This window comes from Grus americana, chromosome 10 (assembly GCF_028858705.1).
Source record: "Grus americana isolate bGruAme1 chromosome 10, bGruAme1.mat, whole genome shotgun sequence".
In the NCBI taxonomy this organism is placed as follows: Eukaryota; Metazoa; Chordata; class Aves; order Gruiformes; family Gruidae; genus Grus; species Grus americana.
In genome coordinates, this window is record NC_072861.1 from 1959819 (window position 1) to 1973578 (window position 13760).

Below are 13760 nucleotides of genomic sequence, written 5' to 3' on the forward strand. Positions count from 1 at the left end.
TATGCATATTTTTATTAAGTGGGTTGTTATTGTCTGTGTTAGCTTTGTCATGGAGTAATTGCACGGCATTATTAAGAGGGCAGATGTGTTACAGGTATTTATTCTACTTGTAATGAAATAATAGCCACAATTGAAAAACTGCCCTATCCACTGGTGAAGCACTAATTATTTGACTGTGTCTGAAAGCAAAATTGGTGTTTTGGGGTGGATTTGTTTGTAGGATGGAAGTGGGTACTGGAGGAAGTACTCGAGTCCAGCTTCTGATCTGCCACACGTGTTTTGGAGAGTGAAGATGTTAAATATTATGTTTTCCTCTTAGTCTCACAAGCTTGGTTAATAGAGACAGGAGACTAGCAGGTGCAGATTAACCTCAGAAATAAGTGAAGGAACTGTTTTGGTTTGTAACTTGATTACTTTCCAATTTTACCATGGCTGATAGCGTCCATCCCTTCTGAGGGATGAACCTACTCATGAAGAAGAGACTAAAATGCAGCTCTCCTGGTAATTTTTTATTTTTATTTTATTTTTTTTTTAGAAAAGTAATTCAGCATGTAACCAAAGGCCTGATTTAATCTCTAGAGGTACAGACAGAGGTACACAGTACCCCGTAGGCACTTATCTTGGTGGCCACATGTCCGCCGTCCCTCTGAGCAGAGGACAGATGCCAGGACGGTCCCGGTGGCCTGGCTGCTAGCCCAGCCTGCCTCTTCCCCTTGCATTCAGAGTCCGACTCCTCTCTGTAGGTACCTAGCTGTCTGCTTTCCTTTGGGCAAATAACTGCTTAACACTGTTCAGCAGAGGCTGAACAGGGGAAAAACCATGTATGGCAGGCTTTTTGGTATGAATATAGCTTTTACTGCGAGTATACGGATTCTCTGACCTTCACAAATGCCCTTTCTCTAAAGTAAATATCCCAAAATGTGTACTAGAAGCATTTTTTTCTTTTTTTCCGGTGAAAAGGCTTTTTATCTTTGATAGTCCCTTGGAAAGGATTTGATTATGTCTAGAAAATTGTGATTAGGCAGTTACCAGCAGCAGGAGGAAATTTTGAGGAAATAAAAGAAGCTGACAGCTTGATCCCTCTGCCAAAAAGACCTGATGATACTATTATGGAGTTGGTGTTGGTAAGCAGTGAAGAAATTATAGAAGAACTTGAAAAAAATTCACTGGTGTGTCTGTTCATTTTAAAGTCGCAGAGAAAACAACTTTGTGATGAAGAGAATGAATTTTGAAAAACTAATAGTTGTTGAAGTCAGCTATATTGAGCAAAGAGTCTAGTGTTGAATAGGCCAGAATATTTCTTGAGTATCGGAAGTGCTAGAATTACTGAATATCTGCATTGCAAAGGGAGAACAGGATAAAGGATTTAAAAGGCTGTTAAGGGTGCTGTACTCCTCCCTAAGATGAAAATAAGGAGCGAGCTACCAAGAAGCAATCCGCTAATAGCGAGAAGTTGAGGAGAAATCAAAACCTTGGAGCTGTGAAGAAAGCGAGGATGTAATCTTCTAAAGGGGTTTTCTCCCGTGTTTCACAACAGAGATGATGGCATGCAACTATATGATATAAAATATGTAGCATACGTTGGGTTCTGCTGTTAGTATGGTCTGTATGGAGTTACTTTACCTGTTAGTAAGTCCCTTATCGGTTAATTTTGGGATGAACGTTTGTTAGTGTTAATAAATGTCTTGACACAAATCTATTTGGAGGCATTTGGTTCGGAGGGAGATCCAGATGTCATACAGGGGAAAAAAAATCTCAGACAGCTGGGAGGATCCTAGCAATGAAAGTGGTACAAAGTTTCACGATAGGTCTCATCAATGGAGAGACAGAAAAGGACATCTGGAGAAAGGTAGGCATTGTTTGGGATGCATTAGATCCGCAGGAGAAACATAGGTGAAATTGGATGAGATTGTGGTGAAATCTTCACCAGGATTATGGTTTTATGGTCTCCTTGGGTTCAAGAAGGACGAATGGAAATGGAACCAGCATTTGAGAAGGTTTGCTGGGACAAGGAAGTGGAGGAACATCACATGAGAAGCTTATCTGCTGTTGGGAAAGGGTGCTGCAGCTGCTGCCTGCAAATCCTTTGACGGAAACCACGGGAAGGGAAAAGGGAGAGCTGCTTAAACAGATGGTCTGTGTTGATGCTTGAACAAGTGGAAAAAAGGTGTGGTAATAGGAATTACAAGTCGTTCCTAGCCATCGAAGGAACTGGAACAGTCTTTTGACTGGGCCCTCGGTGTATTTGCATAAGGAGTGGTGGAGCAGTTAGAGGTGCTGGACTTTACTCTGCAGTACCCATTGCAACTGTGTTTTTTCAGGGAGATCCAGGTTTTCTTCTGCATTTTCTACAGTCTATATTTTCTTACTGCCCAGTGACAGCGTGACTTTGAGTCTAAGACATATATGTGCAAACCGTTGTGGAAATATCTTGGTAAGCGCATCCTGGCGCAGCAAAAAAGCAAATGCATTAAAAGAAAACAGCATGGGGAAGGAGGAATACCCGATGCCCTGTTTCTCCTCAGCACTGCTGAGGTTTACGAGTGGCGGTCCCAAAGAGCAGAGCGAATACTGTAAGAATTAAGAGTGCAGCAGGGTTAAAAAGGCAAAACTTGGCCTTTTTTCCTTAGATTTATGTTTTCTTCCTCTTCTGCTCGGCCCTGGCTGAATCTCAGCTGCCTCATTTGCTTCTCCTGTGTAAGTGGAGGAGAGACCAGACGCTTCTGAGACAGAAACCATTTAATATGAGCTGTGGCTCTTGTACCAAAATGTAAGCACCTGCTTGCTTTGCAGTATATTCGTGCTTTGGAAATGTTTAAATTGATTAAGGACTCCAGTTGTTATCACTAGCCTTTAGCCTCAATAAACACAGGATGTCAAATCACTTATTTTCTATCTATTATTGGGAAATGACTGAAAGCCTGGGAAGGAAATGGTTGTTTTTACTTACCTGTTGGTATTTAGAGGGGATAGGTAATTCCAGGTGAAAAGCAGTTACTGTCGACTTTCTGTCTATATGTCTTGGTGTAGAACAGTAGGTGTCATGGCTCAGAAGATGAGATTTTGCAGAGGTTTTGTAAGAATAGTACTGCCTGGTGCAAGTGGTGAAGTCAAATTCCTGATATGGATATGCACCCTTAAAAACAGCCCGCAGTTACAAATATCTCTGGTATTTCCATAAGCGTTTAGCTGACCACGAATGCCAGTATTAAAGTTGCATCGTAGCATTTGTCTTCAAAACTATTTTCTTTGCAAACATTACACCCAACTGTTTCTCTGCTCTTTTCAAACGGAGGGTGTCCTGTGCTGATCATGCTGCATGTAAGGATAATTTGAAGGCTGGAAACCTTTTGTGGAGTTAATATTTATCCATGACTCTTTAATTAAAAAATACTGCCTATAATGGGACTGTACTGAATTAACTTGCTAAAATTTTATAGATATAAGTAATCCTGAAGGCAAACACAGTAATTTGGTTGACTTAAATCCCTGAGCTAACATTGAAGAACAGTGGCAAAGCCTCGTGTATGCTGCAATGCCAGAATTCAGCACTACCTTCAAAATTCAGTGTCTTGAAAATTAAGATCTAAAGTATTGTGAACTGCATCAAGAAACACATGAAGCGGCAGTGAAATGAGCCCTTTTTAACTGTGAGTCAAGTCTTGTCGGTAGGTAAGAGAGCTGCTATGGTGTTGGGACTTTTTGGGAATACTGCGGGATAAGACCATGTAGCTGGAGAAGGTTTGGTTAGATGTTGTATACCTGGCCTAGTCCGAGATTTTTGAGAGACCCGGTAACTTCTTTCTCCAGCAGAAAGAATTGGTTCTCTTGCATCTGTTGGTGGACAGCAGATTCTTTGGTTGGTCTGGTTTAAGTACGTAAAGACTCTTGAACTTCAGTCTTGCCTGTGAGCGTAGCTATGGGGACAGTTACCTGCTGCGAGTAAATCTGCTGGTCTTAAACGTGACTGCACTATGGTCAAATGTGGGTTTTTTCCTCAGTAGATGCCACCTTATGTGGATTTAACTTGCTGCTGATGATGAGGGTGGAGAGGAATGATTGGTTTCCTGGCATGGAATGGGGGATGTATGTGCAGGCAAGGTTAGCTGGTTAATTACCAGATTTGATTAGTTCTTTGCAGCTGCTGCAGGCTGGAGAATGGTCCGTGGTGTCTTGATATTGGGAGGAGGCAGACCTGCCTACTCGTGGTTCTTTCTAATTTGGTCCTCCTCACCAAATTGAAGAGCTTTCTGTAAGACTGTAGACCAAACCAGTATTTATTTCCTTAAGGGAAGAGGAAACAGAAAGTGGTCTTTCATCTCTCCCCCCGACCAATTTTGCATCCTCCCTTCCATGAAATACCTAGTCTTTGGAAGCCTCGTAAACTTGGAATTGTGTTTTCTTAGGAGGTTGTTAAAATACCTGGGGTGGACTGGAGACAAAAGCTACTCAGATGGCTAGGATTTTTGACCCTGCTGATGCGTTTCTCCATAGATCAGAGAAGGAAGTGCCAAAATTGAAGTCGGGACCTCTTTGGGGCTGAGCGCACAGAAGAAAACATGAAGTACAGGAACTAGGGACCTGCTGAATCACGAACCATGACTGACTGCTGCTTCCTGTCTCCTCTTTAATGTTTTAGTGAATAGAACATTAGGAAAAAATGGAAGGCTTAAGTTGAAAAGGGAATTGAACCTGGGGGCATCAAACCTGTGCTTTAGGAAAGTGTCCTGATGCCTGGACTGTGAAGTATGACGTTCTTGCTTCGGTTTTCTGTCCTGGAGCTTTAATGCAAAGAAATCAGTGTGGAAAATCATGAATTACTTGAAATACAGCTGAAGAATTTACCTGAATTTTTAGGACCCGGCAATTCAAGCCCAAATCTCTGAAATGGAGTTGTGCAATATTCACTTTTATGGTCAGAGTCATGTTGTGTTTGTTTAGTGAAGAGTTTGTTAAAAGGAGTGGGTGCGTGAGCTTTTTGAAGTATTAAACCCAACTTTGTACATTTAACTCCCAAACTGAATTTGAAAAATGACTTGCAGGGAAGGTAGTTAAATTTTCATTCTCTTGTGTGTGTGATGCAGGTACTTCGATGGCAACTTGGAGAAGCTCTTTGCAGAGTGTCATGTAATTAATCCAAGTAAAAAGTCTCGAACGCGCCAGATGAACACGAGGTCGTCAGCCCAGGATATGCCTTGTCAGATCTGCTATCTGAACTACCCAAACTCGGTGAGTACCTGGCAGCCAAGGTGGGATCTGACCAGTTACTCCCCAAACTTTGCTATCTGAAACATAATGTTTTGAGCAGAAGTCTGTAAGGACTTCTCCAATGGTATTTTTTTTAAAAAAAGCCTTTGAAATGAAGCTGAGATTTCACTTTTTTCATTGAATCTCCTAATCTGTAGTAGATGCATTAAAAAAAAGTGTTCAAGATTGTTTCTTAATGCAATAAACCTTATGTCTTGTGTGCTGCAGCTCGGTCCAAGTAATGTGGTGGGCGACCACAGAATGATGTCATGCTTTATGAGTTCTCTTTAATTCTTACTGTCTGGTTTCACAAACTTTTTTTTTTTTAAAAGCAAACCTCAAACAGTATTAGTTTACCCGAAATGGGATTGTATTTCCAATGAAATGATTATACCTTCTGCAAAAATCTTCGATGATGCTGGTGTCTGGGGAGCAGCGTAGTAAAGTTCTTCAGAAAAAAGCAAGCAGTAAATGAAGTGATTCTTTCTCTTTTACAAAGGTCAGGTATCAATTCAGACATGCAAATAAATTGTACATAAAGAAAAAAATATGGGGAAAGCACGACGCGCAAAGGGATTTATTTAAATAGAATGACAAGACAGGAAGCAGCTTATAAAAGTAGTAAATAATGATGAAAACCAGTCAAGTTAGCCTAGAATAAAACTAAGTAGGACTAGGAGTAAAATAAAGTTGTGCTGTTCAGAGAACACAACAGATGTGGATATCTTTGGTTCTTTATTATGTTTGTGCAATACTTTTTTAATCCGAGAAGATCAGGGTAGAAGTGCCTGCTGGGGCTCTAAATTAGTCTTCTGGTTTGTAGTAAGGTTGGTGATGGTGCTTCTTTTTTTTGGTAGCTGTTGACAAATACTAAACTCTCGGATAGACTGATCAATGATGATGGGAGATCCTGGAAGAAAACGGGATTAGCGGAAAAGCTGAAACACGAGAGCCCATCAGTAGCTTTGCCAAAAGGCAGGGTGCTGAGATATGTGAGGAGTTCTTCCTTTGCTGGAATTTCCCATTCCTGGTGGAGCTGTCCTGACCCTCCAAAACACCGTAATGTCTGCCTGACCTTTAAAGAGCAAAGCAGCCTTTACGTAAGGCTTCCGCTCTTGCTCTGCGTGTGTTTTACGAGCTTGCTTTTCAGCAAGAATGGAAACATTACGAGCTTTGGGTTTTAGAAGTAGCCTTGGATAGAGTAGCCTCGCTGCTGTAGGCTGACTGCAGGCCTCTTCCTCGCTCCGGAGCAGGCAGGGCAGAGCAAAGCCCGGTTTCAGGCAGCTGAGATTCTCTGCGTTAAGATCACTTATTGCTCTTGAGCCAGTAACCACAAGACTTCGTCCATCTCCTTTTAAGCCTCGCGTGCACTGACTTCCTTTTTAGAGAATAGCTGCAAAGGAGAATCGTTGCTTGCTTTGTATGAAGAAGTGCTTTGCAAAACAAAGCCAAGTTTGAGAAATTTGCCCTCTACCTTATGCTAAACTGCTGCTTAATCGCTGCAGACTTTCCATGTTGGGTTGTAAGGAAATAATTTTGATTTTTATCTCCAGAAAATATCCTCTCAGAAACTTCAAATTGAAGTTTCATGTTTTTAATGCATTTTTCTCTTGCTTTTTAATGCAGTTGCTGTGTTGGGTGGGAATGATATGCCCAGCACTCCCAACCGAGAGGCTGGGGACACACGTGCTGCCTGGGAAGCAGCTTTCTGGCTACTGGAAAGAACTGCACAAGGCACAATAATACTTCCTGGGTTTGTAGATTGACTAGCACATAAAAAAAATAGTAGTGGCCAAGTTACTAGAAGAGCGGTTTCTTACCTGGAGCAGTGAGATGTTGCAAGTGAGCAGAGGCATCTCTACATTGTTAGTGCTGATTTATAAAAGTCAAGAGACAGCAGAGGGGAACCTCTCTGGTTCTTTGCCATACATAAAAGTTGGAGCATATAGGAAAACTAATATTTATGATTTCTTCTTTAAAAGGCTGTCATGTCTCGGTGTCTTTAGTGACCGTAAGCCATCTGTTTTGAAATCTGTTTTGAAGCTGTTTTGGTCAATGTGAATTATAAATTCTAGGCTAAGTTATGTTAAATACCTAACCTACAATCTCAGCTTTTAAATCCTCTTGCAGCTATCAGCTTTTGTTTTTATTTTAGTCCCTGTGGGTCCCCCTGAACCTGTGTCAGTAGTTATTTCAGGTGAAAACCTTATCGGTGAAGACAGGACACAGGAGGAATTTGCCCACCTCCTCTCTTGCATCTCACCCCTTCAGGTCCCGCTTGAGAGGAAGGCTGCTGGGGTGAGGGTGTTGGAGAAACATCGTGCTGTTGTCCAAACTGTTTGTTCTGAGGACACACAGGTGACTTAGAGCAGGGACAGGTATTGAATGGCAGCATGCTGCTGCTAGCACCCGATGTCGCAAGAAAAGTAGGTGGGTGTAGATAGGGTGAAAGGAGAGCTGTCCCCTGCGATAATGTGCTTTTTCAGAAGTCGGTTACCTTTTACGCTTGGTGGTTTTATGTTGGCCTTTTTGCTTGCTCCCTTGACATCTGCCGTCAGCTTAGCCAAAAATAATTGGGAACTCCCTCAAAGTAAAGAAATGAGTTGAAAGATACTCTGAATTCTTTGCAGCCCAAGAGGAAGTGTGGTGGCTGCCTTTTACGTGGGCATTTATCAAACTTTTTCACTGCCTGAAAGAACCAAAACGAGTCTTAAGTGAAGATGTGTGCTTACCTGGGTTCTGTAGTGCTTCCTTGTGTGTGCTTGCTGCGAGAGTATTTAGGTTCATTCGGGGATGATCCCCTCGTCCGTGCTTGCTTCCCATCACATTTGGAGAAGCTGTAATTCTGGGAAAAATCAGTGCCATCTTCAGGCTGGTTTTGTGCTGTTGGTATCCCAAAAGTTACAGATGCTGGGGCTTTTTTACCATAACCCTGCATCTCCAGTTGACATCCACTGTCTGTGGAGCATCAGATACTTCATTAGCTGGCTCAGCGATGGTTCAAAAAACAGAAGTGGTTTTTGGTTTGGGTTTTTTTTTTTTTCAGTCTTGGAGTTGGTCTGTTGGCCCTATAGCTATCTGCCTCTTCTCTCCTTGAGCCACGGTGCTGACAGGACACCACTCTTGATTTTTTTTTTTTTTTTTTTTTTCCCAAAGAAAGGAAAGGTTTGGCTGGGTATTTCTGGTTTTACTTTGACCACTCGGATGCTCAGCTCTCGCTGCTGTGGGTGGTAAGTGCTCTCTGGCAGGGCTGTGGGAAGGGCAGTCAGATTCGAGTCCAAGCCTCAGGTTCCAACCTGTGCCCTTGTTGATGGCAGGAGTGCCAGACGAGTGTGAATCACAGAATGGTGAGGCTGTGGGAAGAACATGCTGACGAGCACCTTCCCTGCGCAATCCAAGTGCTGTAGCATCCAAAGACGAGCATAGCCTAGCTAATACACCAGTGTTGGGTGAACAAAATAGGCGACGTGGTCGTGGTAATAGCAAGTCTCTAATGGTCAAGAAAGCTTTTTTGGTAGAACGTTGTTTTCGTAAAATGGACTCTCTCCTTTTCTTAATTAACAGCATCCTGCTGCTGTTTTGGGCTGTTTCACAGAGGATACCAGGTTTCTTTCATTTATGGAGTTTCATATAAGTTGATGATATCTCAGGGTGGAGCTCTTTGTTTATCTTATTGACTAAGAATAAGATGGTTGGAAAAGTTAAGCCAGCACGTAGTAACCTGCGCAGTGGTGCGAGTGAACTGCTTGAAATATAATTTGTCCTTGCCCCTGGTTCTGGATATAAAATAACTTTAAGATGTCCTGAGAAAAATAACTTAATTTCGGTCTTTCCTCAGCAGTGTTTGCTTCTCCACCTCTTGCGTAACCATTCAATCCCAGATGGTATCATGACATACTCTGTGTAGATGATGCATACGCAGGTGAAGTTGTCCTTGTTGCTGTCTGCTACAGCTAATCATTATTGAATTTTATTTAGTAATTCACACCTGCCAATTAGTATCTCTAGTCTCTGATGAGCGTCTGGGTTTCAGGGAGAAGTTTACCAAGCAAGTTGGCAAACTTTATGCAGATGTGTTAAAAGCATAAGTGCCCACAATTCTTTTCATTTCTGTTGCGTAGTGCTCACCCAGTAATGCAGACTGCTTGCTGATCACTTACTGTTTCCTCTACAAGAGGGAGCTACGTTAGTGCCTTTGCACTGGCAAAGGCCAGTGGGCAGCACCCACATGCGATTGCAAGCCAAGTGGAAAAAATAGGAGGAAAGAAGTCTCCGTATCATCTTATAACCATGACCTGTTTGGTGGCGTTGCATTTATTTTACTCATTTGCGAGAGTAAACCGAGGGAGAGCTGTGTATTTACTCCTAAAGCAAGGATCAATTTAAATGGGTAGTAGGATGGAAACGTCGGCCGCGCCTTTCCTTGCTGCTGAGGTTGAGGATTAAAGTCTGGCTTTGAAAGCATGACTAAAGCTGCAGTGGCGACATTCTGTAGTGGTGGTGATGCAAAATAAATAGTAGCGTCTCGAGTTTTGTGTGGGGGATGAGATGTGATAAACTGCACAGCGCCGGGAAGGGCGAAACGATGGAGAGAATCCATGGAATAAAATGATCCCATGTCTTGTGTTCTTTGTCTTTGCAGTACTTTACTGGCCTAGAGTGTGGACACAAGTTCTGTATGCAGTGCTGGAGTGAATATTTAACTACCAAAATAATGGAGGAAGGCATGGGACAGGTAAAATGTCAACTCACCTACCTCATGACTTATTTCTGGAACTTGGTGTATTGGAGAGGAAGGGGAAAGAAAAGGGGAGAATTCTTTCCCACTGAAGTTTAAAAAACCACCAAAACCAACCAAAAGACCAACAAAGAAAACTCAAGCCCCAAAGCTTTGGGGGCTGCAGTCTTTGCCACGAGTGAAGCTGGAGGGAAGGACATGGAGTTAGTGCGGGTGTCTTTGCTCTGGGTGGGAGGAATCGTGCTGTGCACAGTGGCACATCTGGGACGTGATGATAGAGCCAATGTACTATTTTTACTATGGATTGTAGTGAAGTCTGTTGCCTTGGAATTCTTTGTGATGCAAAAATAGGATAAACACTGTTCCTTTTATGACCTTTTTGGTTTTGGGTTTTTTTTTTTCCAGACCATTTCATGCCCTGCTCATGGCTGTGATATCTTAGTCGATGACAATACAGTTATGTAAGTATGATGACTTGCTACCTCTCGGCTTTCCTCTCTTCTTCCATTTTGTTACTCATGTGCTATCCAAACATACTGGCTTAAAAAAAAAACCTGCATAGAGGCTTTAAGGCAGCAGAGAGGTTGGTCTTGAACTGTCTGTTTTGATACCAGTATGTTTCTCGACTTCCTGGTTAGCTCCGAAAAACCAACACCGCAGTACTTGGAGGAAAGACTCCTTGACCAATTTGGTCAGCATGACAGCAGAATAAACACCAGGCAGTCTTTCCAAACCCTGTTTAACTGCTTTGTGCATTTTGTTTCCTTTGATTTACGTAGGAATTTAGGACTTCCTACCTATGTCAACCCACTGGTTCACCAAGTTCTATAGCTATAGTTAATACATGAGTCAGACGAAAGAAGTCCTGCGTACAGTCTGATGTAGGTCGTGTTTTATGCCCTCTGATAGAAAGCGGTTGACCCTCAAACATAAGATTTGATTAAGCTGGTATGTCAACCTGTGTCACTTTGCTTATTAAGTTGTCCAGCTGTAGGATGACTGCTCGTACGTTGTGGAGCAGTGAATTCCATGAGCTTCTTTCTCTTTTATATTGGGTGATGTTATTGCATGAGTAACATCCTTCATAATTCTGAACCTTGATTAAGTTCATTTTAATTCTTCATGCTAAAAAGCCTCTAAATGGAAGCTCATTCTCTGCTACCTTATTCCTTCCTTCCTGAAGTCTGACTCACTCATTGATATTAATTTGCTGGGTTTTATATCAGTTGCTTTCAGACTAGTGATTTCCCATATCCCTCTGCATTAGTGGCTCTATGTTAGTCATGAAGTGTAGGCTGGCTAGAAGTGGAAGTAGCTGAAATGTTTTCATGCCCTGTTGAGGGCTGGTTTGTAGAGTTTGGTGGGTGGAAACAACTGAAGTTGGCGTAGTATCTCGAGGGACTTGATTGAGAGTTTTGTTTACTGGAGTCCGAACTCAACTTGTGGTGTTGTACACTCTCAGCAGGAAATTTTTGAGTGGTTTCTTGATTGTAACAGTTGAAATAGGCTGTTCAAATAGCGCGTGTAAAGTAGACGAGCTGAAATCATTGAGGGCCGTGGTGGTAGCAGTAGCAAGGAAGAAGAGGAGTGCAGTGCTAGCTTTTGTTGCTATGACTTGTTGATATTAGTAGTAGGTCTGACTGTCCTTATGTTTCACTTCATGCCTTTATAGCACAGAAACCCGTGACGCTGGGGCGAATTTGTGGTCTTCAGCTCACGCCATGTGCTGTGAGATTCCCCCTTGCCTAGAAATGGCGTAGATATGCGGGGCCTGTGATAGTAAAATGGCATCTAGGTGGTAAAGCAAACAAGTTCTCTTTGTCCAAGTAAAACTATGAAGGTTTGTGGGGGTAAAACCCCACCTTTCCCTGATATTATGATGTTTGGGGGAGGGAGGTGCATTTTTTTTTTTTTTTTTTTTTGAAAAGCCTGATGCTTTCCTTTAAAAGCAAAGATGGACAACTGCAGCAATCTTATGATGTGGCACAAATAAAAATGTAAGTAATCCCAACTGGAATCTGCAACTCCATCCCACGTCCTTAATTTTTCTCTTTTTAGGTCTTTTCCTTTTTTACAAAGCCTGCAGCTCTAGGTTTCCAAGCTATCGCAACCTAAGATTATTGTGTAATGTATAGACACATTCGCTTTCCATCAGAAAATCAGAGTAGATGGACCAGGTCATTCATTTACTCCCTTCTTAATACTTGCCCTCGACAGGGCAGCACATTTCCAAGTTGAATTATCCCCATACCAGTCCAAATGTAGCAATTCAGATGACTTTCCTGGATTTGTGAGTATCGACGTAGCTTATTGTCCATTTTCCTTGTTTCTGTTGAGCTTAAGTAGGAAGGTTGAAGAGAAGGGTCCCTTTCAGCTCTTTCAAGACCTTCAACCAGTTTGAAGGTAATCTGTTTCTATCCCTCGTTCACCCTTGCTAATGCCACTGGTAATTGCTTTAACCTACATGCAAAGATGTTGATTTCATTAATAAGCAAGGCAAATTGCTTTTATTACTGGTGTGTGTAACGGCCGCTGCTCGTGGGTGGCAGCAGTCTGGTAGTAACCTCTGAGAATCAACCCGCTCAGTGGGATCGGGTGGGCTTTGGGTTCCTGTGTGGAAGTTAGATGGAGTGCTGCTCCGTTTTTAATCTTCTTTTGCATAATTGCAAATGCCGTTGCTGTTGTGTCAGGTCAGAGTGTAGTAAAATCTTGAAGTAGTTGCTTTGGGAAGGTGTTGAACCTCTCACGTGATGTGCTAATCCCACCGACTGGTGTCTTTGAGGAGTTTGCATTATCAAAATGGAACAAGAGCATAAAATTTATGGCCTGATAAAGGATTGCTGCCATCTTTGGATGAATTTTTGAGATTGTGTAGTTCTGAACTGACTTGCCAGAAGGATTAAGGGTTGGGGTTGTTTTTTTTTTGCAAGCAGTTTGCTTTTCCAGCCTGGCTTCTTCAGTGAGGTTGCTTCTTTTATAGCTTGGCTCACAGAGGAGTGTACCCTGAAGTACGGTTTATGGGCACTGGGAATGGGTTTCATCTCTTGTATAGTTTCATTTATTATTTATTTGTCAAAAAGACAATAAAATTCAGAGCAAAGTTCTTGAAGGTCTTGACCTGAGTGGTGCTGTGGAACTCAGAGCAGGTGAGGCTGCTAACATGAAGTTATCGTGGGCAGTTTGGTAAACAAAACCAGTGGATTGCGTCCCCGTGCTCTGGTTAGCTACGGCATTCCTCTTCATTTAAATTCCAGTTCCTGATATATACATATAATACAATAAATCTTCAAAGTGACATTTATAATGCCTAGAAGCTTAGCTATGGAGTAAGAAAGTGAGGTTTATAATTCATATTATAACTTCAAATTGGTTTGGTTTTTTTTTTCATTCCTCAATAAGTTTCACTCCAAAATTGCAGGCTTGCCATGGACATGGGCCTGATGAGATGCTTTGTCAGCTGATTTGTTTTATTTTAGCGCTGGGAATTTGGCTGCCACGTGCTATGTTTATGTAATAACCAGCATGTCGTTTGGTGAGGAGCTCCCCGGACTGCTAAGGGCTAGGTTTTATGCAACATCGCATCGTCACATGCGCTGTTCTTTAATGAATGTTGGCGCGATAACACGCAGGAGTAAGCTTGATTTTTGGCTGCACCCTGAAATGGATAATCTATTAATTTCAATATTTATATGAGAGATGGCCTGTATAAAGCTATATTCCACAGTTTGATTTAAAACAGAAATACCGCAAAGTGCGTATTAGTCCAGCTTTATAT

General features: G+C 42.1%; 1 protein-coding gene across 4 annotated transcripts in view; it reads left to right on the top strand.

The window, feature by feature from the left end:
* Positions 1-13760, top strand: part of ARIH1 (ariadne RBR E3 ubiquitin protein ligase 1) — a 57260-nt gene that overhangs the window by 27743 nt on the left and 15757 nt on the right. For all 4 annotated transcript variants that reach the window (XM_054837538.1, XM_054837539.1, XM_054837540.1 and 1 more), the window contains exons 3-5: positions 5085-5229; positions 9890-9982; positions 10391-10446. In XM_054837538.1, coding sequence (XP_054693513.1) covers positions 5085-5229; positions 9890-9982; positions 10391-10446 — 294 coding nt within the window. The remainder of the gene's footprint in view (positions 1-5084; positions 5230-9889; positions 9983-10390; positions 10447-13760) is intronic.